General features: G+C 46.3%; 3 protein-coding genes across 4 annotated transcripts; 2 read left to right on the forward strand and 1 right to left on the reverse strand.

Annotated features, from left to right (window-relative positions):
* The first annotated feature begins 402 nt into the window (after nucleotides 1-402).
* On the forward strand, nucleotides 403-13,973 carry LOC111605608 (protein pecanex). The gene is made up of 11 exons (XM_030223822.1): nucleotides 403-1,389; nucleotides 1,454-1,775; nucleotides 1,854-2,764; nucleotides 2,861-2,984; nucleotides 3,061-6,066; nucleotides 6,516-7,922; nucleotides 8,066-8,226; nucleotides 8,879-9,278; nucleotides 9,347-9,693; nucleotides 9,768-12,482; nucleotides 12,623-13,973. The coding sequence occupies exons 1-11, from the start codon at nucleotides 1,237-1,239 to the stop codon at nucleotides 13,739-13,741; spliced, it is 10,665 nt and encodes a 3,554-aa protein (XP_030079682.1). The 5' UTR covers nucleotides 403-1,236; the 3' UTR covers nucleotides 13,742-13,973.
* A 2,625-nt stretch (nucleotides 13,974-16,598) lies between these two features.
* Nucleotides 16,599-20,813, reverse strand: LOC111595348 (probable ATP-dependent RNA helicase kurz). Its single transcript, XM_023309063.2, has 5 exons — nucleotides 20,555-20,813; nucleotides 20,293-20,493; nucleotides 17,188-20,219; nucleotides 16,834-17,036; nucleotides 16,599-16,767 (listed from the first exon to the last, which is right to left on the reverse strand). The coding sequence occupies exons 1-5, from the start codon at nucleotides 20,627-20,629 to the stop codon at nucleotides 16,670-16,672; spliced, it is 3,609 nt and encodes a 1,202-aa protein (XP_023164831.2). The 5' UTR covers nucleotides 20,630-20,813; the 3' UTR covers nucleotides 16,599-16,669.
* A 288-nt stretch (nucleotides 20,814-21,101) lies between these two features.
* LOC111595425 (gamma-tubulin complex component 2 homolog) lies at nucleotides 21,102-26,109 on the forward strand. 2 transcript variants are annotated; one of them, XM_023309188.2, is made up of 10 exons: nucleotides 21,102-21,306; nucleotides 21,396-21,551; nucleotides 21,628-21,964; nucleotides 22,034-22,876; nucleotides 22,944-23,072; nucleotides 23,134-23,878; nucleotides 24,239-24,410; nucleotides 24,471-24,792; nucleotides 24,992-25,102; nucleotides 25,611-26,109. In XM_023309188.2, the coding sequence occupies exons 1-10, from the start codon at nucleotides 21,248-21,250 to the stop codon at nucleotides 25,827-25,829; spliced, it is 3,093 nt and encodes a 1,030-aa protein (XP_023164956.1). In that variant the 5' UTR covers nucleotides 21,102-21,247; the 3' UTR covers nucleotides 25,830-26,109. The 2 variants fall into 2 exon arrangements, with proteins under 2 accessions (XP_023164956.1, XP_023165039.1); XM_023309271.2 differs by lacking the exon at nucleotides 24,992-25,102 and having other exon boundaries at nucleotides 25,611-25,829.
* Nucleotides 26,110-26,333: the final 224 nt, after the last annotated feature.

Below are 26,333 nucleotides of genomic sequence, written 5' to 3' on the forward strand. Positions count from 1 at the left end.
TTATTTTACTAGCCGATTAGCATGAATTTGAATGCGCGCCAAGCAATCGAGATGCTTGTCTCGCTTTACAACACTGACGCAATAACAAGTCAGCTGATGTAAATCTAAAATCAAAACAAAAAGCCAAAAATGAAAGCGTAACTGAAAAATAATTAATTCTGTTGATTTAAAGTAGGGTTTCTTTTCAATTTTCAATTTTACTATATAATAAAGTTAAGTTAAGCCTATCATTTGACTTAAGTGGCCTAAATAAAAATAAAACTGCCACTATTAATTCGAGTTACTTACATTTGAATGAGCGCCAAGCAATCGATGTGCTTGCATCGCTTTTCAACACTGCCACGATAAGACGTTTTCGATAACTTTGACATAGCGACGGCACACACACCGCAGCGAAGACAAGGCAAAAATAAAAGAAAAGCATATGAAACGAGGGAGCATAGGGAGTGAGTGTTACTTTGCAAAAAAAAAAAAAAAAAAAAAACGAAAACGAAAAAGAAAAGAGAAAAGCAGAACAAAAAAGCCACACAAATAAAGAAAAGAGTTTGCAGTTAAACTATTAGCTAGATAGCAAGCGAATGCACAAAATGTTCTTGTTTTAGTGTTGATAACAAACAACAATGACAACAGCAACAGCAGCAGCAACAACAACAACAAAAACAACAACAAAAGCAGCAGCAACCAACAAAAAAAAAATCAACACGTTCCAACTGCAACCACGAAGACAGCAAGAGCAACAGCAGCAACAACAATCAAATCGATGTGAAATCAAATCGTATTGCAGCGCAAGTGCAACAAATTGTCAATAGTTTTCGATTTGCAAGTGGCTGCATTATTTTTCCATTTTTTTTTGCCCGAATTCCAGCCTCCCGTTTGTGCCAATTCACACACACGCATACGCACATTTACACAAGCACGCCTACACTTGTGCGCGCTCCTCTTCCTTCTCCTCTTCCTACCTTCCAACACTTCCCTTTCATTGCCTCTTCCCACCGCCCTTCCTTCCTTCCTCATCCTCTGTCTTTCTTATTGTAAGCAAGCATTCCCACTCAAATTTCAACTCCGCTTTTGAGCTTTAAGCTCCTCCGCAAACACCCCACCCCAAACCTGCAAATTAAGCGATAACAAATTGATAATTGAGTGACAAAAAATAAGAAGAATATTAAGTTGATAAAGCAACAGAGCCCAGGCGAGAATCCTTTCAGTGCATTTAAGAGCGATGCAGTATAGGCCACCATGGGTTCACAAACCTTGGAGATACTGCGCCAAGGCGTGTGGGCCTCGCTGACCGGCGGCTATTTCTATGATCCGCATCAGGGCGTATTTTGCAATGTTGTCCATTTATATTTATGGCTCTATCTGCTTTGTTCGCCCTTTGTTGCCTACCTGGTGAGTGTTAATTTGTTTATCTAATATGCAGCTGAAATTAGCTATCTTCTCTTACTTCTTTCAGTATTTTCCCAGCACATGGCTAACTTGGTGTTTGTATTGCGTGATAACCAGCTGCACCATATTGCTGGTGAAGCTTGCAAATTTGGCATTGCATCGCCTTTACGATCGTGCCCAAACCATGTCCGAGGTGAATCTGAAGAGTCATTTCTTCAAGGTCACCAAGGAGATGGAGGCACGCGAGCCGGACGAAGAGAACGGCATCGAAATGAAAGTAATGCGCGCGATAGCAGGCGACGGATCACATTTATCCATGGAACAACCAATCAATGAAGCCAGCGAGGAGAATAGCATCATGTCTATAGACAATGCCAATAGCATTATAGGTAGACGAAGCACATCGCATATATATCATATATACATATTCATATTGGAGCTCCTATTAATCCTCTTCCTTTTTGTAGATCTCAAAGTTGATGTGCATCGCAAGAATAGCTCCGAGTCCATTGAGTTAATGTTTTATGCACCATCTATGCTATCTGGTGGCAGTCAACAGGATCAGCAGTCGCTTGCAGGCTCCACTAGCGTTACCAAATCCATCAGATCAGCAGCTGCAACGAATCCTGGCTATGCCAGTGATTTATATAGCAAATACCTTACTGTGTATCCCGAGCTTGTGGAGTTTGTGGTGCCTGCCAATGCGGACGATAACGAGGAGCCAGCTGCGGGTGGAGGAACACCTGCAACTACAGCAGCAGGTGCAACAACATCAGCTGGAGCAACTGCGGGAACTGGGTCAGGAACAGTAGCTGTAGCTGGAGCAGGTCGCACAGGACGTCATTTGTTTAGTCGTCGACATCGACGTCAGCTGGAGCGACAGGCGAGCCTAGATGCTAGCAGTGCTCTAGATGATATGCTAAACACGGAGCTGATGCGCAATCAATCCGATACAATAGCAACAACAAGATCAGCAGCAACATCAGCAGCAGCCGCTGCAGCTGCGGCATCGCCAAGCTTTTTACATACGAAAGCAATGAGGCCTGGTCATAATTCTCGTCAGCTTTTCATGGTTAGCCCAGCAGGAGGAGCTTCAGCGACAACGGCAGCGGGAAGTGGCGCCGGAACTGGAGCTGGAACTGGAGCTGCCACTAGCAATGATGGGTGCTCTGCATCGTCTTCCTCATCGGTGTTGCTTGTCCAACAGCCACAAACACGTTCCTTGCGATTGCAGCGACATCGCAGCTCTGAAACACACGAAGAGCGACTGAAGCATCAAAGCCGCATTGGATTATTTCAGTCGATGCAGCAAACATTGCTGCAACATCAGCAGCAACATTTCCAACAGCAACAACAGAAGCAACTGCTCAAGCAACAGCAAAAGCTGCAGCATCAACAGCAGGTCCAGCAACTGCAGCTTGAACAGCAGCAGCATGCAGCCGAACAGCAGCAACAACAGCAGCAGCAGCAGCAGCAGCAGCAGCAGCAGCAGCAACAGCAATCAAATGTCGATGTTGATGATATGGAGCTGGCATTGGCGCTGAGTCGCATATCCAACAACGATAGCAACAATCGAACGTTGCCCAATTGGATATTGGGTATAGCCAACAATTAAACGAGCTAAACAGTTATTTATATATATATATATTATATTCTTTAAATTGTCTTTTTTAGATTCCTCTTCGGATGTTTACTTGGAGGACGACAGCTATACCAAATCAGATTTGGGCATTGAGCAGCAATCGTTGCACCAGGCAACATTTCGTGCCCAGCAGCCGCATTTGCATCACCATCATCATCATCATCACCACCATCATCATCAGCAGCTGCACAATCACCATTTGGTGCGCAAGGATCGAAATAGCACAATGTCGGCACTGCAGCTCTGCAATTCGAATCAATTGGCGGAAACGAATCGTTCGGCGAATGCAATGAAGCGGCGTAGACATTCCAATGCGACAAGCTATCAAAAGCAGAGCAGCAATCCCAACTCTAGCTCCAAGACCACATTGTTGAATTCCTCGTCGAACAATCAAGGTGGCGGCGGGGGTGTGCGTCGCATTAAGAGCGCCGCCTTGGAGGTTCTCTGTACGCAGCCATCAGTCTCGAATTTAAGTCCGCATCCGAATAGCGTGGAGGCGATTAGCGGGCAGCAGCAGTTGCGAAATCCGTTGCCGCCGCCCAGCAAAAGTCTTGTGCGCAATCAACATTTGAATCTAAGACTAGACCAGCACTATGCAGAGAGTGCAACTGCCGGACCTGGAGCCATTGGCAGCTGCAGCAGCGTCATCTTCGGCAGCTCTAGCGCCTGTGGCTCAACCACAGCCCTAATCGAACCACCTGTTTATCCTATTGTCGAGCATCTGGATGAGAAAATCAACGATGAGCCAAAGCTGCAAGTGGACTACGATGACGACGATGTGGAAGAGGAAGTGGATGAGGATGACACTGATCACCAACTGGATGTTGATGATGATGAAGTGGATGATGTACCCTTGAGACGTCGCACACGTGCCTTGGGCTGCAGTCAAACGCATCGCAGTGCCGAATCCGATGTTGGCGGCATTTTAGCTGACGATGATGATGATGTCTTCAAGGATTTTGACGACAATCTGGAGCACATACTTAGTGAACTGCAGCAGACGCAAAGCCAGCTAGACGATGTGCTCAAGAGCTGCGAACTGAATGGAGGACGAGGAGCTGCAGGAGGAGGAGTAGCCGCAACAGCAGCAACAATTATTGGGAATTCATCAGCCGCAGCAGCAGCAGCAGCAGCAGCAACTGTTGCAGCTATGCCATCGGATGACGAGGAGACAGACAACAATACGGGCTCACGTTCACCTTTGCTCAGCAATCGACAGCAACAACTCAGTGCACGGGAGCAAGCCGCCGAGCAGGCGTTACGCCAAGAACTCACCCAGCCAAAGAAGCTCCAACAACAGCAACAGCAGCCATTGGAGATCCGCAGTCAGCTGATAGGCAGCGAAGCCGACTCTGGCTGTCCGTCCAGCGATTGTGAGCATGTAAGCGCCAGTTCCAAGGATCAGTTGTTGCTGCAGGAACACGAACCCGACCGGCATCAGGATCACGAACTGGACGAGGAACAGCCCTGCACTTCACGCATGGCTGCACGCAGTCTGGGCGCCATACCAAAGGTGGCCAAGTACCGTGAAGTAGATGAGCTGCGTCGCCGGATGGCTCTAGCTGGTGGCGACTGCTCCAACAGCAGCAACGAATTGGCCTTGGTGAAGCAGCAGCAAAAGCTGGCCATGCTGCCAGCATGCTCCCGCAATTCCTCATCCTCGAACTCGACGCACAGCATCAGCTTGACAGAGAGCCTCACGGCCGACATACATAAGATGCTGTGGCTGATGCATGGCGGCGCTGTGGACGAGCGTGGCCGCCCCATAGCCGGCATCCTGCCCGACGGCACCACAGTGCCAGCGAATCCCACAATTGTGCCACCAAATATGTCCAGTGCGCATTTTCAGTTCTATCAGGATGCCATACAGGCACTGCAGGGTAGCTATCCCGCCTCCATGGATGCGAAGCTAGTCTGCGAGCAGCTAGCAGCAGCAGCCGCTGCTGCGGAGGCGCACAATGCAGCGAACGCACAGACAGCGCCGCCAGCCTCGTTAATTAGCTGCAGGATGATGAACAGCAGCGGGAGTCGAGGAAGCGGAACCACAGTAGCTGGCGGAGGCGGAGCTGTAGCTGCAGGAGGCACGGCAGCAAATGCAACACGTCCTTCATTTCAAGGCATGCTCAACATGATGCAAGTTGCGCGCCAGGAAGCGCTGCAGCAGCAGCTCAACGAAGTTGCAGCCGCAGCTGCGAATGCCAATGTCAGCGACTCTGCTGTGCGCCAGCAATCAAATCAACAGCAGCAGCAACAGCAGCAGCAGCAACATCAACAACAGCAGCAGCAGCAGCAACAACAGCAACAACAGCAGCAGCAACAGCAACAGCAACAGCAGCAGCAGCAGCTCAGCCAACCAATGCTACACGTGGATGGGCATTTTGCGCCCTATTGCGACTATTGGCGTCCACCTACCTGCCTGCTCTCTGCCGAGAAGCCGCTGGCGCCCAAGAGCTTCTATAAGTATCGCTTCAAGTGGTGCGGGCAGGAGCATGAGTTTAAGATAGCCATGGATCGCTTGGAGCTGCTCGCGCTGTTCGATCGCGATCTGCATTGGCTGCACGTGCTCCTGGCCTGCGTCCTGTGCACCTTGGTCGCCTGCCTGGGCGCTGCGATACTTCAGCATAATTACTACAAGGATCTATGCGTCCTGCTCTTCTGTTCGGTTATAGCCGGCGCCCAATATTCGCTGGTGAAGAGCGTCCAGCCGGATGCCGCATCGCCCGTGCATGGCTTCAACAAAATTGTCGCCTACTCGCGCGCCATTTACTTCTGCTTATGCGGCGGCCTGTTGCTGCTGCTGAAGCACTTGGATACGGCATATGGCGAGAGGCCGCCGGAGGCGTTCGTCTTCTTTGGCATACAGTACTCACCGGCGCACGTGGTTGCCATGCTGCTGCAGTGCCTCTATGTACTGCTCCTCTGCTTTCCCATCATGTTCTCGGTGGGCTTGTGTCCGCAGTTCAATACGTTTCTCATGTACCTGCTCGAGCAGCTCGACATGCATCTCTTTGGAGGCAACGCAGCGAGCAGTCTACTAGGTGAGTAAGCTGTCAGAATGTGAGCATTAATCGTGTGCAGCTTCTATGTAGCCGTAGAGCCATTGCCATTGAATATGGAAATTCAGAAATTACAAATTTGATGAGCATCGACAGCTCTGTCCACTTGTACCAGAGGGCATCAGAGCATAAGAACTAGATGCCAGATAAGCTGACTGGGAGAGAATAGCTTGGATGAGTGCAGCTGTCCAGATGAATTTATTGATTTGTCGGATTCTATTCCAGCATAATGTATAAAAGGTTATCAGAGACTAGCTGGTATAAGAGCGAGAGAGGGAGAGCGAGAGCGAGAGGGAGAGAGAGAGAGAGAGAGCTCTTCCCTCTCTTCAGTTATAGACAGCTTAGCAAGGCTAGGGTATTTGCTAGTCGTGCACTCCCGTCTAGAGCATTATTATTCGTTTTTACATTCGCATATTTTTCTCCTTTTGCAGGCTCTTTCCTCTGCCTGCTGCGCTCTGTCCTGGCTGTTCTGCTGCTATATGGTCCGCTGTATGCTGCCCTGGATGAGCATCGTGGCACTCAGTACATCTTGTTTTCCATATTTTGTGCTATGCTGATACCTTTGGGCTACCACATGTCCAGGTCCGCGAGCGACTTTAGCCATTTGTGGCGCATCATCAAGACGTGCATTGTGAGCAGCTATCGCGATGATGAGGACGAGTGCAGGCAGCACTCGCACAGGAGTCGCAATCAGGTGGGCCAGCTCAGCGAGCAGGAGCACAGGGAGCAGCAGCAGCAGCAGCTGAGTAAACGTCAGTCGACGGAGCCCAGCTCCACAGCGCAGCCAACGCCGCTGGCACAGCGTGCAGCTAAGCAAACGGAGCTAAATTCCCGGTCCAATAGCAACGAGCACATCGAACTGAGCTCGCTGGAGAAGCACGAGCAGCAGCCAGAGCAAGAGCAGGAGACGGAGCAGGAGCAGGAACACGAGCAGGAACTGCAGTTGGAGCAGCTGCATAGCAAATCGAAAGCTTCCTCCCTGGGCAGCAGTCAAACGCTGGCCAAGAGCAATAAACGCGGCCTAACAGCCTCCAGTTCCTTTGCTTCGATAGCCGTTGGCCACGATGCAAGTGGAGCAGGGGCAGCTGCAGCAGCTGCAAACATAGCTGGAACTGTTGCAGCAGCTGCTGTCAAGACGGCACGCAGCGCCGAGAATCTTTATGCAGCAACCATAACGGAGTCCAAGTCGCCCACTGAGGACACACAAGATGACAAGATCTCCAGTTCATCGACCACAAATCCCGGGGATATGTCCACTCTGACAGCCGGCGCTAATACAGCCAATACGGACATAGACGCCACAGACGCGCTCGACCCAGAGCCGGGACTCGGCAATCAGCAAGCGGCGCTCGAGCTGGACGCCAATGAGCTGGAGAACGAGCTGCCGGATCCATTGCCACGCAAACTTCAGGCGACGGTCACAACTCGCTTGAAGAACGATTTCGTTGTGATGACCCTGTTGGCTGTCTCTGTCCTGGTGCTGCACTGCAGCACAGTGTTCACCGTGCTCCAGCCAGATCTCAATGTGGTGCTCTACGTCTTCATCGGCACCCTAGGCGTGCTGCTCCACTATGCGGTGCCGCAGATGCGCAAGCACATGCCCTGGCTCTGCTTCGCTCGGCCGTTGCTCCGGCAAAAGGAGTTCGGACAGTTCGAAGTGCTGAACGCCCCGCAGATCATGTGGTTCGAGAAGCTCTACATCTACCTGAGTGTGCTCGAGCGCAATGTGCTGTTCCCTCTATTGGCCATCTCATCGCTGACAGCGGACGCGCAATCGATTACGGACAAGTTCGGCGTTCCATGGGGCACGCTCATCGTGGCTGTCTGTGCGCTCAAATGTAAGTTGAGTGCGCTCCGGTTCCTAGGCTTGCCACTGAGTTCTGCTGGTTCGCAGTTCCCCAGGCTCTGTGAACTGGGCTCATCTTCTTCTTCTTCTTCTAGTCAGCTCTTGCTCACCTTTTTTCCCCTTCTACCTTTGCAGTTGTTCGCAATGCCTACTCGGATCCGACCAACCAATATCTGATCATTATATTCACCGTTCTGCTCTTTCGAATTGACTTTGCGATGGCAACGGAGAGTTTTATCATCGACTACTTCTTCGTATCGCTCGCGTTTCGCAAGTGTTGCGACTTTTTGCTCAAGGTAAGTTCTCTTTTCCGTATACCCAACTCTGTATAGAAGGGTATACGAGTTCAGTTTGCCATTCAAAAGTCTGTGGACTAGCTCTCCTAGTGCAACAGGATTGTAAGTGGATCAATGTTAATGAGTAGCTGAGGCTGTCAAAAGAACAGCTCTGTGCAGACTGCTTAACTAAATCAAAACTTTAGACTATAGTTTATTGATCCAGCTCATTTTGATTATAACTAGTAGCTCATGAGCAGCTCAAAGGCTTACGAGAAGGCACTTTTATGGGCTTAGACTGATTGAGTAGCTAAAGCAGGAGTATGGAGAGCATTGTTCATGGTTCACTGGTGGACTAGTTCATTTTTGTTATAGCTGCAGAACAGCTGAAGTGCTCTAGTTCATTTATAAGATAGCTGCGAGCTCAATAGAACAACTCGTTTAACATCGAATGAGCGGAGCATAGCAATTGAACTGCATTGCTCACCGATCACTGAACTAGTTCCGTTATGCATTTGACAACTGAACAGGTTACTATCTTTTTTTTTCCGAATAAAGTATGCAGTATTTTTGACTAGTTCATTTGAAGAACACATTGACTTGAACCGGTTCCGCACAAGGACTCTTCTATGACAGGCTTTAGCTAATAATTGGAATTCGTTTGTGATTGCAGTTGCAGTTCATCGTCACGTACATCGCGCCCTGGCAGATAACGTGGGGATCGGCGTTCCATGCGTTCGCTCAGCCTTTCAGTGTGCCCCATTCGGCGATGCTGTTTCTGCAGGCGGGCATCTCGGCGCTGCTGTCGACGCCGCTGAATCCTTTCCTCGGCAGCGCCATCTTTCTGACCTCGTATGTGCGTCCGGTGAAGTTCTGGGAGCGGGACTACAACACGCGTCGCATCGATCACTCCAACACCAGACTCAGTTCACAGCTGGAACGAGACTTGGGCGCCGACGACAACAACTTGAACAGCATCTTCTACGAGCATCTGACGCGATCCCTGCAGCATTCGCTCTGCGGTGACCTTCTAATGGGTCGCTGGGGCAATGTCAATCAAGGCGATTGTTTCGGTGAGTCAACAGAAGTCTTGAATCTCGCTCCTCTCTCCCATTGCTGACTCCGGGCTTAACATTTGCAGTTCTCGCCTCGGACGATTTGAACTGCTTGGTGCACATCATTGAGCTGGGCAACGGGCTGTGCACCTTTCAGATGCGTGGCTTGGAGTTTCGTGGCACCTATTGCCAGCAGCGCGAAGTGGAGGCCATCACAGAGGACGTGGAGGACAATGATGGCTGCTGCTGCTGCGATCCAGGCCACTTGCCCCGTCTGCTCAGCGCGAATGCCATGTTCTCCACGCGTTGGCTCGCCTGGCAGGTGGTCGCCGCCCAATATGTCATCGAGGGGTATTCCATTTCTGACAATCTGGCCAGTGCCACCTTGCAGGTGTTCGAGTACCGCAAGGTGCTCATCACCTACTACATCAAGGTGGGTATTCAGTAGTTCGCTGCAGTTCACGAAGTTCCTTCTCCAATCTTCTGCTCGTCTTTCATCTTCCACAGAGCATCATCTATTACGTGGTGCGCAATCCGAAGCTGGAGCAGTGGCTTGCTGCTGGGCCCATTCAGGATGCACTGCAGCACACGCTGAGCCGGCAATTCGTTGATCTCGATCCCATATTCAATTTCAATTTGGATGAAGACTTCGACTTTCGCGCCGTGGGCATAACGCGCTCCAGCTTTTGTTATGTGTATCTGAAATGGATCAACTACTGCGTGGACAAGCGCAAGGAGGTGCACACTGCCAAGGAGTCGCCAGCTGCAGCTCCGACTGTAATCGCCACTGCTCCAACAGCCACAGCTGCAGCTGCAGCTACAGCCACAGCCACAGCCACAGCCACAGCGACGGCTGCTGCTACAGCTACAGCTGCAGCAACATCCGTTACCTCTGCCTCCGTCTCCGCCTCGGCGCCAGCCTCAGCTGCCGTCATTGCGCCAGCATCGACCAGCGGCTCGAGCACGACAACTGCTCCAACTGTCCCAGCTGCCGTGCCCATTGGCCAGCTGGGCAGCAATCAGGTTTCAGCGAACAATACGCCCGCCCACAACGATTCGAAGAGCACGCCGAATCTGTCAGCGCACAACGCCTCGAGCACACCACAATCGAAGTCTCAGTCGCAGCAGCAGCTGCGCAGCGTGCGGCCGCAGAAGAGCGCCACAATGAGCGCTACTCCTGGCGTGGTCCAGGAGAGCCGAGATGTGCTCGCCGGCCTAGATCAGCTGAGCAGCTCGCACAGCTTTGCGAACATCTCGCGGCAGACGTCGGAGAGTGCACCCGGCCTGAGTGGCTATGTCGCCTACATGGATCAGAACGTCTTTGTCAAGCTGGCCAAGACCACGCCGGGCAAGAAGGACTCGCCACGGCTGCAGCAGCCGGTCGGCGCTGCCGCTGCAGCTGCTGCAGCAATGGCCCAGCAGGATGGCAACTTGACCACGATATTGCCAAGCACAGCTCCACCGATACCGCCGCAACGACCCGCCATCAAGCTGAAAGCGCCCAGCGTCTCAAAGGATGCGCCGTTGGTGTCGCTTTGCCTGGCTCTGGGTCTGCTGGCGCGCCGCTCACTGGCCACGGCATCGCATAGTTCGCTAACGGGCGTGGAGTTCTTTCTGCACGGCTTGCACGCCCTGTTCAAGGGCGACTTTCGCATCACCTCGCCACGGGACGAGTGGGTCTTTGCTGACATGGAGCTGCTCCATTCGGTGGTGGCGCCCGCTGTCAAAATGGCCTTGAAGCTGCAACAGGATCACATAACGAATCCCGATGAATTCCTCGATCCGCTCGCCTTGTACGAGGCTATCGACAGCTGCTCCAAGGAGCTGGTCATCTCGCACGAGGCAGATCCGCAGTGGCGCAGCGCTGTCCTACGCGGCGCACCCAATTTGCTGGCCCTGCGCCATGTCATGGAGGACGGCTCCGACGAGTACCGCATCATAAGGCTGACGAAACGGTTTCTTAGCTTTCGTGTCATCAAATTGAATAGGGAATGCGTGCGTGGCCTCTGGGCCGGACAACAGCAGGAGCTGATCTATCTGAGGAATCGCAATCCGGAGCGAGGCAGCATACAGAATGCTAAACAGGCGCTGCGGAACATCATCAATTCCAGCTGCGATCAGCCCATCGGCTATCCGATCTATGTTTCCCCCTTGACCACTTCGTATGCGGACACCAATGCCCAGCTGTGCCAGGTGATTGGCGGCGCCATAACATTGGACACGATCCGGCAAACGGTGCTCGATTGGTGGCATCGCATCAGGGAACGTTGTCGCCAGGGCTGCAGCTCGGGATCGGCCATGGAGGCATCTATGCAACAGTTGGGCAATTGCAACTTTGGCAGCGGTGGCAGTGTCGTCGGCTCCACAGCCGGATCGGCCAGTGCTGGAGCAGGCACAGTAGCTGGAGTGGGCGCTGGTACTGCAGCGGCAGCAGCAGTCGGTGCTGGCGCTGGAGCAGCCATCGCTTCAGCCAGCGCACCTGGCACTGCTAGCAGCACAGGCGGTGACTCAACAGATCTGGCCCCGGTCTTCATCTCACCTCCATTGTACAATACGCTCACGGTCAATAGCTATTACGGCGTGCGCTCGAGCAATGTTTCCGGCTTGGCTGGCAGCTACGTGGGCGACACTCTGGCCGTTGTGCGGGGCGGCCTGGCTGTGATGCCTGTGAAGCCAACATCGACCACGCTCATCGCTGGACTGCTGAACCGTGAAAGGGAACTGGATGGAACGGCCTCCACGTCGGCGCCGGGCTCCACGCTGCGCGCCAGCAGCAGCGCCAGTAGCGCTGCTGGCGTCAGTGGACAACGTGCCCGGAGTGGCATCAGTCTCCAGAGCAGCGCTCGTCGCGCTACTCTGCCCATTGCCAGCGGCGCTGCTGTGGACGTTGAGGTGCTGCCGCCAGCGCATGCAACACATCTGGAGCTGACCGAACAGGAAATCAGTCCGCGCTCCAACAAGCTCTCCTCCTCCTCCACGGGCAGCTTGGGCGTTGGCATGGGCGTCGGCAACATCATAACCACGCCCGGCGACTATCCACGCAAGACCAAGGGACCCATCTGCCTTATGTCCAATGAATCCTCAACAGCCAGCACGAGTGCAGCTGCGGCCGGCTCTGGCGCTGCAGCGGGCGCAGCTGGAGCAGCTGGAGCAGCACAGCTAACGCCGCGCAAGCCGCGCATCGAGATCTACCGAAAGGTCATCATTGTGGACGATTCGGGGGTGAGTGGATAGCTCCATAGATTGCCCTTTGTTCATTTGAACCACTAGTTCACTTAGTGCAGCACTGTTTAGTTCCAAATGAATCAGTTCTTTTCCTAAACATCTCTCTCTCTCCCTCTCTCTCGCTGTCGCTCTGATAGATCTATGACTGCCTGGATATTATAGACGCCGTTGTATGGCCCACCGATCATATGCGCGCGAATGGCGGTCGTCTTAGCTGGAAGGATTGGGAGCCGAGCACCGGCATGGTGGGCCACGTGGTCCATGTCTGGGTGCCCAATCATAAGGAGGAGCTGTTTCGCTCCCATGTCAATCGCTGCGTCTACCTGATCGAGATCGGGGAGCACTATGTGCCAGTGGAGGAGTTGGGCTTGCGTGAATATAATCAAATCTTGGGCAGCAGCAGCGAGGAGGTGGCCACGTCCAGGCGCAGTTCCGTCCAGCTGGATTTCAATGAGTACTCGCGGCAGGTGATGCTGGCCAGGCAAACGACAGCGCCAACGACGACTTCATCATCGTCGTCCAACAAGCTCCAACACAAGCCCCAAATTCGAGCTGTCAGCAGCAGCAGCAGCGAGGATGAGGATGAGATTATGGTGGACAATGGCACAACCGCTGCAGGTGGATCGACAGCTGCAGCTGGTGGTGATGCCTTGGCCCTCCCACCTGGCGTCAATTTCAGTACGCTGCTCAACATGTGGAAACTGATTGCGGACAAGAAGAAGCAGGCGATCAATATAGACACGACGGAACCATTTGCTGCCATCGATTACACGGGTGAGCTGCCGCCGGAGCTGATGCGACAGCTGGAGGAGAGTCGCATGGCCAAGCAGCAGCTGCTCGAAGAGCAACAGGAAGAGGAACTGCGCAAGCACCTGCAAGAGCTGGAGGATGAGGCGAATGCCTTGGCTGCCGAACAGGCGCTGCATCCCGTTACGATAGAGACGCCGCCATCTAATGATGAAGAGCTATCGTTGGAGGTGAGCGGAACGCCGACGCCAATGAGCACAGGCTCAGCAACGACGCCAACGCCGCCAGTGGAGAAAGAGCTAGAGCAGGAGCTAGAGTTGGAGCAGGCGCAGGAGCAACAGGAGGAGAGGCAGCTAGAGCAAAAGAAAGAGCAGGAGGAAGGAAATATAGCAGAGCAGCCAGCTACAGATGATCAGTCATCGAAGCTAGATCAAGCTGAGCCTGAGGAGCAGCCAGCCATGGTCAGCGAGCAGCTGAAAGGAGGAGAAGGTCATGGAGCTGCGTGCTAAAGAAGTGCAGCGCGGAAGAGCAGCAGCAGGAGAAGCAGAAGATAGGTGAAGAGGAGAGAGGAGGAGGCATAGAAGAAGGAGAAGGAGGAGACAATATCAGAGCAGAAGGATTAGACGAAAAGGCAGAGCAACATCAGGAACTGCACTTGGCCAGCGAGTAGTCTAAAGCGCAAACAGACAGAGACAACAACACACACATACACTTACACAACATATATATATGTGTGTGTGTGTGTGTAAATATCACATAAAGAACAAATGAAAATCGAAGCAAATGAAACAAACAACAAAGCAAAAATACTTCCAAATGTTATCAAAGTAAACTTAGAAAGCCCAAGAAAAAACCCAAAAAAACGAATGACTGCAAAATGGATAAATGTAAATAACAAATATACAAACTATATATATATATGTATACTATAGATAACTATATATATGATATATACACTATATACTATATACTATATACAATATATTCGCTATATAGAAATTTGTTAAATTTATGCGTTTGTATATAGCAAAAGGAGCAGAGATAAAAGGAAAGCAAAACCAGAAAGCGTTAGATTTTTCACTCAAAATTCTAGACTAAAAACTATTTAATGAATTATAAAAAATTATATATATATAGCAAAAGTTTACTATATGTATATTAACTATATAATACCTTTATATATATATTGTCAAATATATATATATATTTAAAACAATTACAATTTTTGCGTATTAAAACAAACAATTTTATTAAAAATAAATTATATAAAAAAAATATATATATATATAAATATTGTAAAATTTACGAGAAAACAAAACAAACTCAACCAAAATGCTTTTCATTAATTTTACTAAAAAAATGTTTTTTTTAAATATTTTTACTCTTAACTAATTTTTAAACTATATCAATTGCTTACCTAGCCAATAAACAAATAAACAAAGTGTTAAGCAACAGCAAAGAATTTATATATATATATATAAAATATATATATAAATACAAAAAAATCAATTCAAAAACGAAAACAAAACACAAAACATACCAAAATTTTATTTGTATAAAAACGAAATAAAAAAACTATATGCATATATATATTAATGTATAAATGTACAAGTATTTAACTGAAACAACAACAAAAATAGTTATATATATGAATATATATAAATATATATATTTTAGTTCTAAATCTAAATCAATTAAGCAAGAAGTCTAGAGACAAAAAATGTTAAAAATGTTGAATGAATGAAGTGTATATATATATATATATATATAAATATAAAAATATATATAGATATATATATATATATATTGATATATTGACATATTGAGCATGTTATATATATGTTGAAAGAATATGAATATGCAAAGCTCTCACGTTGCCTTAATACATTAGACTGATTTTTTCTACACCTACACATACACAACACACACACACACAGAGAACACACATTCACTTGACACATGCATCGTATACATATACACATATATATAAATATATATATATATATATATATATATATATATATATATATATATATATATATATGTATAAATATATATATATATATATATATGTATGTATATATTTAAAAAAGAAATCACATATATACAACAAACAAAATTTAAAAAAATGTTAAAAAATAAAAACAATTCAGTTTATGTAAAAAAAAAAAAAATAAATAAATTTGATGGTTGCGAGTATTGAAATAGCTAAAAGAAATATATATGTAAACAAAAACATATTTATATATATATCTTTAAAAATATTTAAAAAAAAATCCATAAAAAACCCAAAAAATACTCTGTAAAATACAAAACAATGCTGAAGAAGCAGTGGCGACAACAACAACAACAAAAATACACTAGCTAAAAATTGTCCAAATAAAATTTCCAAATACAAAAACTAAAATATGTAAAATGTAAAGAATAAAACAAAAAACAAAACAAAATGTTTAAATGTTTCAGCCAATGCATATGTACAGTTATTCAAATTCACAGTTAAATACAAAAATTAGAAAAAAATTAAAAAATCAAAAATAAAAATGAAGTGTAAAAAATATAAAAATAAAAAAAGAACAACTGGTACAACACAGGCAAAAAATATATATATATACATATATATATAGATATATATATATATATATATATATATATATATATATATATATATTGTATTCGTACAGCTAACGAAGTGTAGAAAATACTTTCAAGTTCAAATTCTTTTGCGAAACTTTTCATTTCTCCTTCTGAATCTTTGTCGGGTTTTTATTTCTATTTTTAAAAAGAAATTTAAATATTTATAAAATATATATGTGTATATATGTTTATATATATATATGTATATATATCTGAAAAGTATATATATAACATTTCACAATACAAATAAAAAATGAATTGAAAATTGTTATACAAAATAAAAAAATCAAAAGATGTTTTCTTCCCCTGTATGAATATATAATGGAGCCTAAAACTGTCGAATCAGTTGTGGTATAGGCGTGGATATATACCCACATATTTTGAACTGATTATATAGCTTATGTTTGAACTTTTCAATATTATTGTATAACAGTTGTAGAGACTCTTATACAAGCTAGATATGACTCAATTAAAACTCCGCTATGCTGAACCTACGTAAATTTATTGCCTCTGGCTCAAGTGGGCATGGCAGAACAAAGAAAGTAATATCAAAATGACGAGTTTTCTGTCTGCTTTCAGCTAGTCGAGCACTCCCTACTGGAGAACTCCTACTTCATTTCGATACTGCTTCATTGATACTGCTTGATTGATTGATTGACTACATGGCCTACAGCCGATACATACAAACATACAATGCGAGTTAAAATTGATTCTTTTTGTATTAATAAAAGAGTTTATTATATATATTAAAATATATATTTACAAACACACGCAAACAGGTGGAAAATGGATGAGAATATGATTCAAGTGGCAGCTGCATCCACTTTAGTCGGTGGCCAAATAGGCGTCAACTCGCTGAGCGCCACATCGTAGAGCAGCTGCTGGTACTCCTCCAAGAGAACTGGAAGACGACGACAGAGTGACAATTAAAAATCGTTTATAGGATATATTTGAATAGATGTCTTACAATTGGGCTCGATCTGCCACTGATCGAAGAGCGTTTGCCGCGTGTGGATTTGCTTATTGATCAGAGCTCGCTTGAAGCGCAGCACCTTGTCGTTCAGACTCGACCAGCTCTTGATCAGCGAGGCGGGCGTCGACTTCAGCTTCGGCTTGAAGGCAGCCAAAGCAGGACAGACCAATCCATCCAGCAGGAACATTCCAAAGTAGCTAAAAGAGAGATCGTCTTATAAATATGCAATAAGAGTCGTGTTTATATCGAGTCGACTTATGTCTCTTCGAAGAGCAAGAGCAAGAGACTAGCTAGTTACTTGAGAGACATACTAGTGCTGCTCTAGTAGCTAGTAGATGCTCAACCTACCAGCAGGTCTTCTCATTGAGCGGCATTTGTTGCTCGCCCAGAGGCAGCTCCCAGCCTGCCTTGCCAAATGTGGCATCCACAAAGCAATAGATGTGTCCTTTGGTTTGGTCATAGCGCGGCGCTGGATCTTCGCGCACCTGTCGCACGTTGCAGAGGAGCGGCACGTAGCGGAGCAGCCATTCCGGTTCAATGGCCGTAATTCCACGTATGAACATCTTTTGGCTATCTCCGTTCTGTATCTCGTAGGCCTCCTGGTAGATGATCCAATCGGGCGGCGTTTGTTTCAGCACCGAGGAGGAGTGCAGAAATGCCGGCTGCTCCATGTCGGCACAGTTGTAGGCGTACTTAAGCCTGCGACGCTCCTCCTTGTCACTAATCTCCTCAAGCGGCACTTTGCGCGCCACTCGGTCGCCCAATCCGGCGAGCAGGATTTGACGCAAGAATCGAGCTTGTGCATCAGTTGGCGGTTTCAGCTGCGGATCCACGCACAGCTCCACATTGGCTATATTCAGATTGATCTCGTTAGTTAGCTGAATGCGCAGCTTCCGCACCTCACTCATGGCCTTCAAGCGCAGACCATTGGCCACACAGAACGCCTCCAGTTTGCCTTGACTGCCCGCATATTCGGCTGCACCCACAGCCCGCAGGAGCACCATCGGATCACCCAACAACTTGTAATTGCCACTGGCTGCCCAGCTGAGGCGTCGCTGATGATACTTGTTCGAGATGGGCGCCATATCCTCCTCCCTTTGCACGCCCCGCTCGACGAGCAGCTCCTGCACAGAGAGCGCAGCAACCAGACAAACTGTGTAGGGCAGCAGCTGCTGCTGATTGGACAAGGCTAGCATCTTGCCAAAGCGTGGAGCGACTGGAAAGCGTGAGATAACTTTGCCCAGTTGGGTAACAGCTGGCGGATTGTTCTCGACAGCCTCCGACTCTAAGGCGCCGAGCACACGCAGTCGCTGTTCGGCTGCCTCCAGTTGCACTTGATCTGGCGGCGAGGGAAAGGGAAAGTGGAGCACTCGATCGATGCCCATGCAACGCATCTGCAACATCAAATCCTCGACGGGTTTCTGTTGTATATCCGGTTGACTAAAGGCCGGAAAGACGTCATTGTACACGGCACTCGAGTAGAGGCGATAACAATGTCCAGCACTTATGCGACCCGCTCGTCCAGCTCGCTGATCCGCTGACGCTTTTGACGTGTGTGTCACCACAAAGGCGCTGACTCCAGTTAGCTTGTCGTAAAGCCTTGACTTCTGCCTGCCACAATCCACAACGTATTTGATATGGGGTATGGTCAGAGATGTCTCCGCTATGTTGGTGGCCACCACACAGAGGCGACACCCATCGGGCACTGGCTGAAAGATGCGTTGCTGTTTCTCCGACGAGAGCAGCGAATAAAGTGGCAGCACCCACAGAGGTTGTTTGGTTGACGTACTTTCAAGATTAGCCATGTTATCGGCATCCTGTTGCTCCTCTTCCTCCTCCTCATCATCATCATCCTGCTCTTGTAGCTCTGCCTGCTCATGCATATCTGCCTCGGTATCATCGCCTGGCAGCTTATAGTCATCCAAATTGATTTTAGGCAACGAAATGCGGGACAAGAATTTGCGCTTTGACTTACGCAAATTTCGTATTGTGCGCTTCATATCAAATTGTTGCTCCAGCTCTTGCTCCTCCTCGTTCTCTGGCTGCTGCTGCTTCTGCTCCTGCTCCTGCTTTTGTTCCCGGTGCTCACAGGGAAAAGCCTTACGCAACTTCCGCACCAGCAGCTGCACCTCCTGCTGTCCTGTAACAAAGATCAAGATGCCACCCTCAGGCAGCTGTGAGTGGATCTTCAAAGTTTTCTTAAAGGCCTCCGCTACGTAATCCTCTGGCGTACGCTTTTGAAAGTGTATAGTAACCGGATATTGCCTCGCCTCCACTTTGATCAGAGGCGGCGGCACTTTAAACAATCTAACATTCTCCGTGAAATCGCTGACGCGCAGCGTGGCGGACATGATGATTAGCTTGAGTGGATTGGAGCGCTTGTTACGCAGCGGCACAATCCGTGAGAGCAGTCCAACCAATATATCCGTATAGATGCTGCGCTCGTGCGCCTCATCGAGCACAATCACGGAATATTTGCTTAACAGAAAATCTGTTTCGATCTCCTTTAAGAGCACGCCATCAGTCATGAATTTGATGCGAGTCGCTGGCGTAACGTTACCCTCGAAGCGTATTAGATAGGAGACCTCGCTGCTTGGCAAATTCATTTCATGAGCCACACGCTGCGACATTGCTATGGCAGCTACGCGACGTGGTTCGGTTATGCCAATCATCTTATGCTGCGCATAGCCGGCTTCGTATAGAAACTGTGGAATTTGCGTCGTCTTGCCGGATCCAGTTTCGCCAGCGATTATAACAATTGGATGCTCATTGATAAGCTCCATCACCTGCTGCTCCTCAGCAAGTATGGGCAGACGTAGACGTGCTGCCTGCACCTCAGCTGTTCGGTTTACAGGCACATAAACTGTTTTGTGAACAGGGGTTGGTGCGACAGCAGGACAGGGAGCTGCTTTCGATTCAGTTTTAAATTTAGCTGCTGGCGCGGGCTTAGCTGGCTGCAGCTTAAGAGCAAGTTCCTCATTAGTAGCCGGCTGCTGTTGCTCGACTTTAGCTGGCAGCTCAGCTTGTTCTTCGCTTATCTTTTCCTCCTCCTCTTCGTCTTCGTCATCGTCATCATCATCCTCTGATTCCTCGGCATTCACTATATTTGGATTCATGCGCTTGGCTTCAAGCTCCTCCCGCTCCTCGTTGAGCAGCTTCCTCTTGCTACCTCTGAGCGCATTTACACGTCGTACGCTACGAGTCTCCTGATCCTTTTCAATCAACTGTTGCGTTTGACGCTCCTTTTTCTTTGCCAAATATTCGTCAAGCGTGTGCAATCGCTTTAGTCCAACAGTTTGCACCTGACTTATGGATGTATATTGTTGCAATTCAGCCTCCGGTATTTGCACAGCTGCCAAATCTTCCAGCAATTGGGCACGCTATAATAGAAACATAAAACTTAATATTGATCCAATGTTCAGAATAAAATGCAGTTGGAGCTGCTTAGCTTACGCCCTCCTTCTTCTTCTTCTTATCGACAATAGATTGCAAATGTTTGCGCTGCTTCTTTGTTAGTATTTTCACATTTTGTCGATGTTCGACTTTGATTTTCGTTGCCCGCTTCTGTGAGGGCAAAGCCAAAGCATTGGCCTCGTCATAGCCTGTGGGAATGGAGCTGTTGCTGTGGATCTCATCCTCGACGACGATTTTGATCTGCATCCCAAGAAACCTGGTTAAATTTGTTATCTTGATTGCATTTCACGACTATACTCACGCTCTTTACAGTCGAGTTGTCGACAATTGTTTGAGGATTGCGTCGCGCTTTGGCATTGTACACCTTTTTGCCCATGTTTATATTTCGGTAAACATTTGTTGCTTGTTTCTCATACACGTGCAGCTGTTAGCGATGAGATATCGATGCTATCGATCATTATGTGGAAAGTATCGCTAAATATTAGAGCAAGAAATATCGCAAGTAAATGAATTTTGATTAGTGCTGAAAGGAATGTGCACCAAAACTGTTGATTTTGTGCAAAATATGTCAAAATAATATATATTTGTTTTTTTTTTTGCATTAGGGATGCGTATTAAACATATCGCACAGTAAAAATATTACAGCATTATATAAATATATATATATGAACGTCAACGACGGTTTTTTGAGCATATATATTTAGCCATTATTTAAATCATATGAGCATCCAATTTTAACTATGCAATTTGTAGAGTAATATGTATGTACACTTGCACAATTCGAACTGTCTGGCAGCTCTGTTAGCACCAAAAGAGAGCGCGAGGGAGAGACGAACCGAGAGAGAATGCGCAGCAATTGGCAAACCCGCGTAGCAAAAAAAAAGCCTTGTGTGTTTTGTTGTTATTATTTTGAGTGTGTGCTAGCATATTACTGTTCATTTAAACCGTTAATTTTTGTTTTTAACATATATACATATTTACAAAAACAAATGCGATGACGAGTAAAAGCGATCCAGTGCGCATTGTACTGGCAAATCTCATTGCCGAATCGCAGTAAGTGCAGAATGCTGACCAGATGCGCATCTCACATATTTATTTTATTTTGTTTTGAATCACAAACTGTAACGAAATTATTTGCGTAGAACGCCATATACGCCGGACAAGATACTCCGTGAATTTCGTGCCACAGTCGATAAGCGTCTCTCGGATAGGGATCTACTCTTTCTGCTCGAATCCATCAGCTGCAAGCGTCCCAATTGTCGTGAGGTGCTCGATGAGATAAGCGACACCCTTGAAAGGTTCGTACAGGCTGACATAAAATGAACTAGTTCATGATCGTCTACTGTGTTTTTCTTTTTCTTTTGTGCTGTTTAGCAAGGATCCCATGTACGCTTTGCTGGTCTTTGCGGAACGAATAAACGACGAAACAATGTGGCCTTCAAAATTCAGCGGAAGCAACAACTCGAATCTCAACTCCAATAGAAATCCCGAAATGCCAGCGTCATTGCAAGAATCGGAGCTAGGCAGTAGATGTCTTCGTAAATCCTTGGATTTGTCCACATCAACGCCTGTCAGTAGGCGCTTATCGGAGGATGCGCCAGTATTGTCCACAAATAATGCTACAAGTGCTCCAACTACATATTCGCGTCGTCCCTTGCCTACTTTACACAATCCCAAAGACCATTTGGCTCAACGTGGAGATCTAAGTGTGGTGGGTGCCATAATGCATAAAGCATAATGCTGTATTTCCAAGTAATAGTAACTTCTCTCTTGCATGTAGATCAAGAAGCGTGTTCTGAATGCTGTCTCGAACAGCTCGGCCCTGACGATGGGATCCATAGATCAGCTGCTCAATAGCAGCAGCGGCGGCAACAAAACTAAAGCTCACAACAATGCAAGCGCAGGAAGTGGTGGCCCACCTGGCGGTGGTGCTGGTGCTGGAGGAGCAGTAAGTGCTAGCAGTCGAACTGTGAATGTAGAATCTAGTCCATGTAGCAGTCCCAGCGTCAGTCATCGTTCTGGAATTAGTATTGCTATCAGCACTGGCACTGGCACTGGTACTGGCACAGGCACTGGCACCGGTACTGGGACCAGCAATGGAGGAGGCAATAGCAGTCGTGCGCCGAGTACTGGGCAGGCAACCGGTTATCGATCGCTGCTTGAACGTTGCCAATTAAACACCAACAGCAAAAGTAACAATAACAATAAAAATGTTAGTGAGGGTAAGGATGGCTTGCCGGATGAATATCGCACCCATATGCTATGGGATTACTACAGAGTGGACACACCAAATGTCACATTTAAGCCAGAGCTGTCAGCGCTGCCGGTGGATGCACAGCAGCGTGTTTTGCTCACCGAAATCCTTTACAGTTTGAGTGGAGTACAAGGCACATATATTGTAACATTGCCAAATGATGAGCTGGCAACGGGCTTGGCCAAGTACGAGACACGGTTTAATCTGCATGCCCAATTGGATAAGTCGTTGGCCGAGATGGTGCAAGAAATATTGCCATTGGCATCTCACTTTATGGGCATTCAGAAGGTCATCGCACTGACGGATGGACATGGCCAGGTCAACAATGCCCTCAATGCGGCCTTGCAGAACATTAGCCATGATTTCTATGTGAGTGCTTTTGCTTTTACTTAATAATAGTTATGTGATCAAGCTATTTGCACTGTGTCCTTTGCAGATGCTGCTGCAGCAAGCCGAGGTGGAGCTGATGAAGAATGATTTAACAGTGCCCAAACTCCTTTACTATCTACAACCCACCATTTGGGTCATAGATGAGATTTGGACTACGTTAGCTGAAGTGGATTTGGTAGCTTATTTAAATATTCACACGTTATCTATACATTCTTATAACGTTCTCGTCTGCTTAGCATAATTACCATGGCGCTGCTGTCTTAACTCATCTCTGTGAGCGCATCAAGCAATTGGAGGGCGATAAATGTGCACAAGAATTAATCATTGGACTGGCTAGAAAGGCCGCTAAGCCGTATATGCGTATGCTACAGCTGTGGATACAGAAGGGAATCATTGTTGATAGAACACACGAATTTTTGGTCGAGGATAATGAGGTTATCCACAAGGATGAACTGCCCGAGCATTATTCGGATGACTATTGGGAGAAGCGCTATACAGTTTGCACCGAATGTATTCCATCGTTCCTCGAAAAGTATGCGGACAAAATATTGCGCACTGGAAAATATCTTAATGTGATTAGACAGTGTGGCAAGCGTGTGATGCCCACGCAGCAAATGAATCTGGAATTTGATCCAACCAATGAGCTGCACGTTTATGTGATCAATGATGCGTATTATTTCGCTGCTCGCATGTTGCTCGATGTACTGCTAACCGAGAACGATTTGATGGGACATCTGCAATCTGTGAAGCGTTATCTGTTACTTAATCAAGGTGATTTCACTATGCAATTCATGGACGCCTGCGAGGATGAGCTGGCAAAGAATGTGGATCTAGTACTACCCATGACTTTAGAGAATTTGTTGGGTCTGACGTTGCGACTTTCGTCTGCACGCTGCGATCCCTATAAAGATGATCTGCACTGCGAATTACTCACATACGATCTGGTCACACAAATGTCAAAAATAATGAATCAGCAAGAAGGTAAGTACATGTTATATATATATAAAAATCACAAGTTCAATTAAGCGGTTCATTTAAATGAATTGCTTACAGCTCTAACTATTTCGATACTCTCTTCTGAGTTCAGTAATCGATAGTGGCTGATTCGTTCATTTGAGTTGTTCAGTTGCTCTCTAAATTTGCGTTATATTCAGCTACTTGGCTGTCAATTGAGTAACTGTTCAATGGGGAACATTCAATAATATTTGTGGTTCATAATCGATTGCTCTAACTGAACCAGTAAAGAGATGGCAAAAATAATATTAAATAAATGAACTACTGAACTTTTTGATCAAATTTAAATTTGAATTGAATAACATAAATTAATACCCTGCATTTTAGAGTACTGGAAGACGACGGATCGTCTTGACTTGAGCGGCTTGGAATGCTTTGCCTTCACGTACGAGGTGAAATGGCCAGTTTCTCTGGTACTAAATCACATAGCCATAACGAAGTATCAAATGCTCTTCCGTCAACTCTTCTACTGCAAACATGTGGAGCGACAGCTTTGCAAGTGAGTAACTGCTATATCTATATAAGTTCTATATTCTTATTCACTCTGTATTCATTGCAGAATTTGGAAAGAGAATTCCATAGCTAAAAAGTTCTCGCCGCTTGCCGCTGAGCTCTATCGCTCGGCCTTTACTTTGAGGCAGCGCATGATGAACGCTGTTCAGAATCTGGAATACTATATGATGATCGAGATTATTGAGCCCAATTGGCATATATTTATCGAGAAGATGAAGAACGTGGAAAATGTGGATATGGTGCTTAGTCTGCATCAGGACTTTCTCGATCTGTGCCTTAAGAATTGTATGTTAACTGAGACATCGCATCTGAATCGTGCCATATTCAAGCTATGCAAGATCTGCCTCAAGTTCTGCGAGTTCATACAGGTAGCATCACTATATAGTATTACCCAATCTATATATTTTAATATATATATAGTTAGAGCTTAATTGAATGTCTTGTCTTGTGTCTTGTATCCCTTTCTCTCTCTCTCCCATTTTCTCTTTCTCACTCTCTTCCATGCCTGTCTGAACATATGTCAAAAAATGTTATATATATGTGTGTGTATTCCCAATCAAAATCAAGCGCTCGCAACGTTTCTTTCTCGATGCGGAGCTCAAGTCCATGGTATGTGATAGCAGCGATGAAAATACGGATCATTCCGATTCTGAACCAGAGACGTCGGATCGGTTACAGGTATACACCATTATAATGGTCAATGGAGCCCCACAACTATTTACACATATTTCATATTCGATCTTTGGATATAATCAAATTCATATATTATATTATTTCTATATGAATTTAACAAATTTTTCGTTATTTTTTTTCTTTATATTTCCTTTAACTTAATGCTAAATTTGACTGATTCTTGTATTATATATGCATCTATACCTAGTTTGTTTTCTTTTGAATCAATTATTTTGATTATTTGTTTGATTTTCTTTTACTCTAATATTTGTTTGGTTTTTTGTGTTTATATCTATATCTATTAAGATTTGTAAAGTTCTTGCTCATATTTCCAGCATTGTCCCTCAATCAATAATTCTATATAATTTTGATCCTTAAATCGAATATTTTAATCCAATTCCATCTGTTTTTGTTTTTCATTATTTTAATTTTAGCTTATAACTGTATCTTATATGTAACTAAATCTTTATAGAACTCCTTCTCATATAATCTCAATATCTCTCTCTATATATAGGCGGAGACCACTTTGGATGAGACGGATACTTTTGCGGAGCGTGTTAAACGTTTCGATTTGGAATTTACAGGCATGCTTATATCGTTCCTTAAACAAATTAACGATCTGGCCAAAGATAACACCGCGGATCGTTTCATGAATCTCGTGCATCGCATCAATTTCAATGGATTTTACTCTGAGCAAATGGAGAAGTTGTGCGTCAAGAATGCCATGGGCTAGGCGTGAATCACTCCACCTCCAATTCCACCTCCACCTTCAACTCCAAGTCAAGAAATGAGAATTGAGCAGACAGAAAGACAACAACATCGAGTATTATCTACAAATCGAATTATATAGAAAACCAAATTGGCATTGCCCTTCGTGTGTCTGCTATATATAGTTATATATATATGTGTACATATATGTATGCATATATATATATATATATATATGTATACCGTGAATATGGATCCATCAACTATCATTCCCGTCTATCAGCTGCTCCCACTTATAGTTCTAATTCCATACATATTTAATAAAGTTTAATGTTTTTCCATTTTTTTTTTTTTTCAAAAACAATTCGAAAACACTTGTTGAGATTTGCAAACGGGAACAGCTCTACTCAACGGCAATGGAACCGAGTGTTTTCTTGTAAGTGCTCGTTCCCAAAAGCGTAGAGTACGGCTGTGCCAGTTCTGAGTTGATCGTTGTTATCGATAACGCAGGCTCGCTTAACTGCTATCT

The sequence above is a fragment of the Drosophila hydei genome, unplaced genomic scaffold (assembly GCF_003285905.1).
Source record: "Drosophila hydei strain 15085-1641.00,03,60 unplaced genomic scaffold, DhydRS2 tig00000296-arrow-arrow-pilon, whole genome shotgun sequence".
NCBI lineage: Eukaryota > Metazoa > Arthropoda > Insecta > Diptera > Drosophilidae > Drosophila > Drosophila hydei.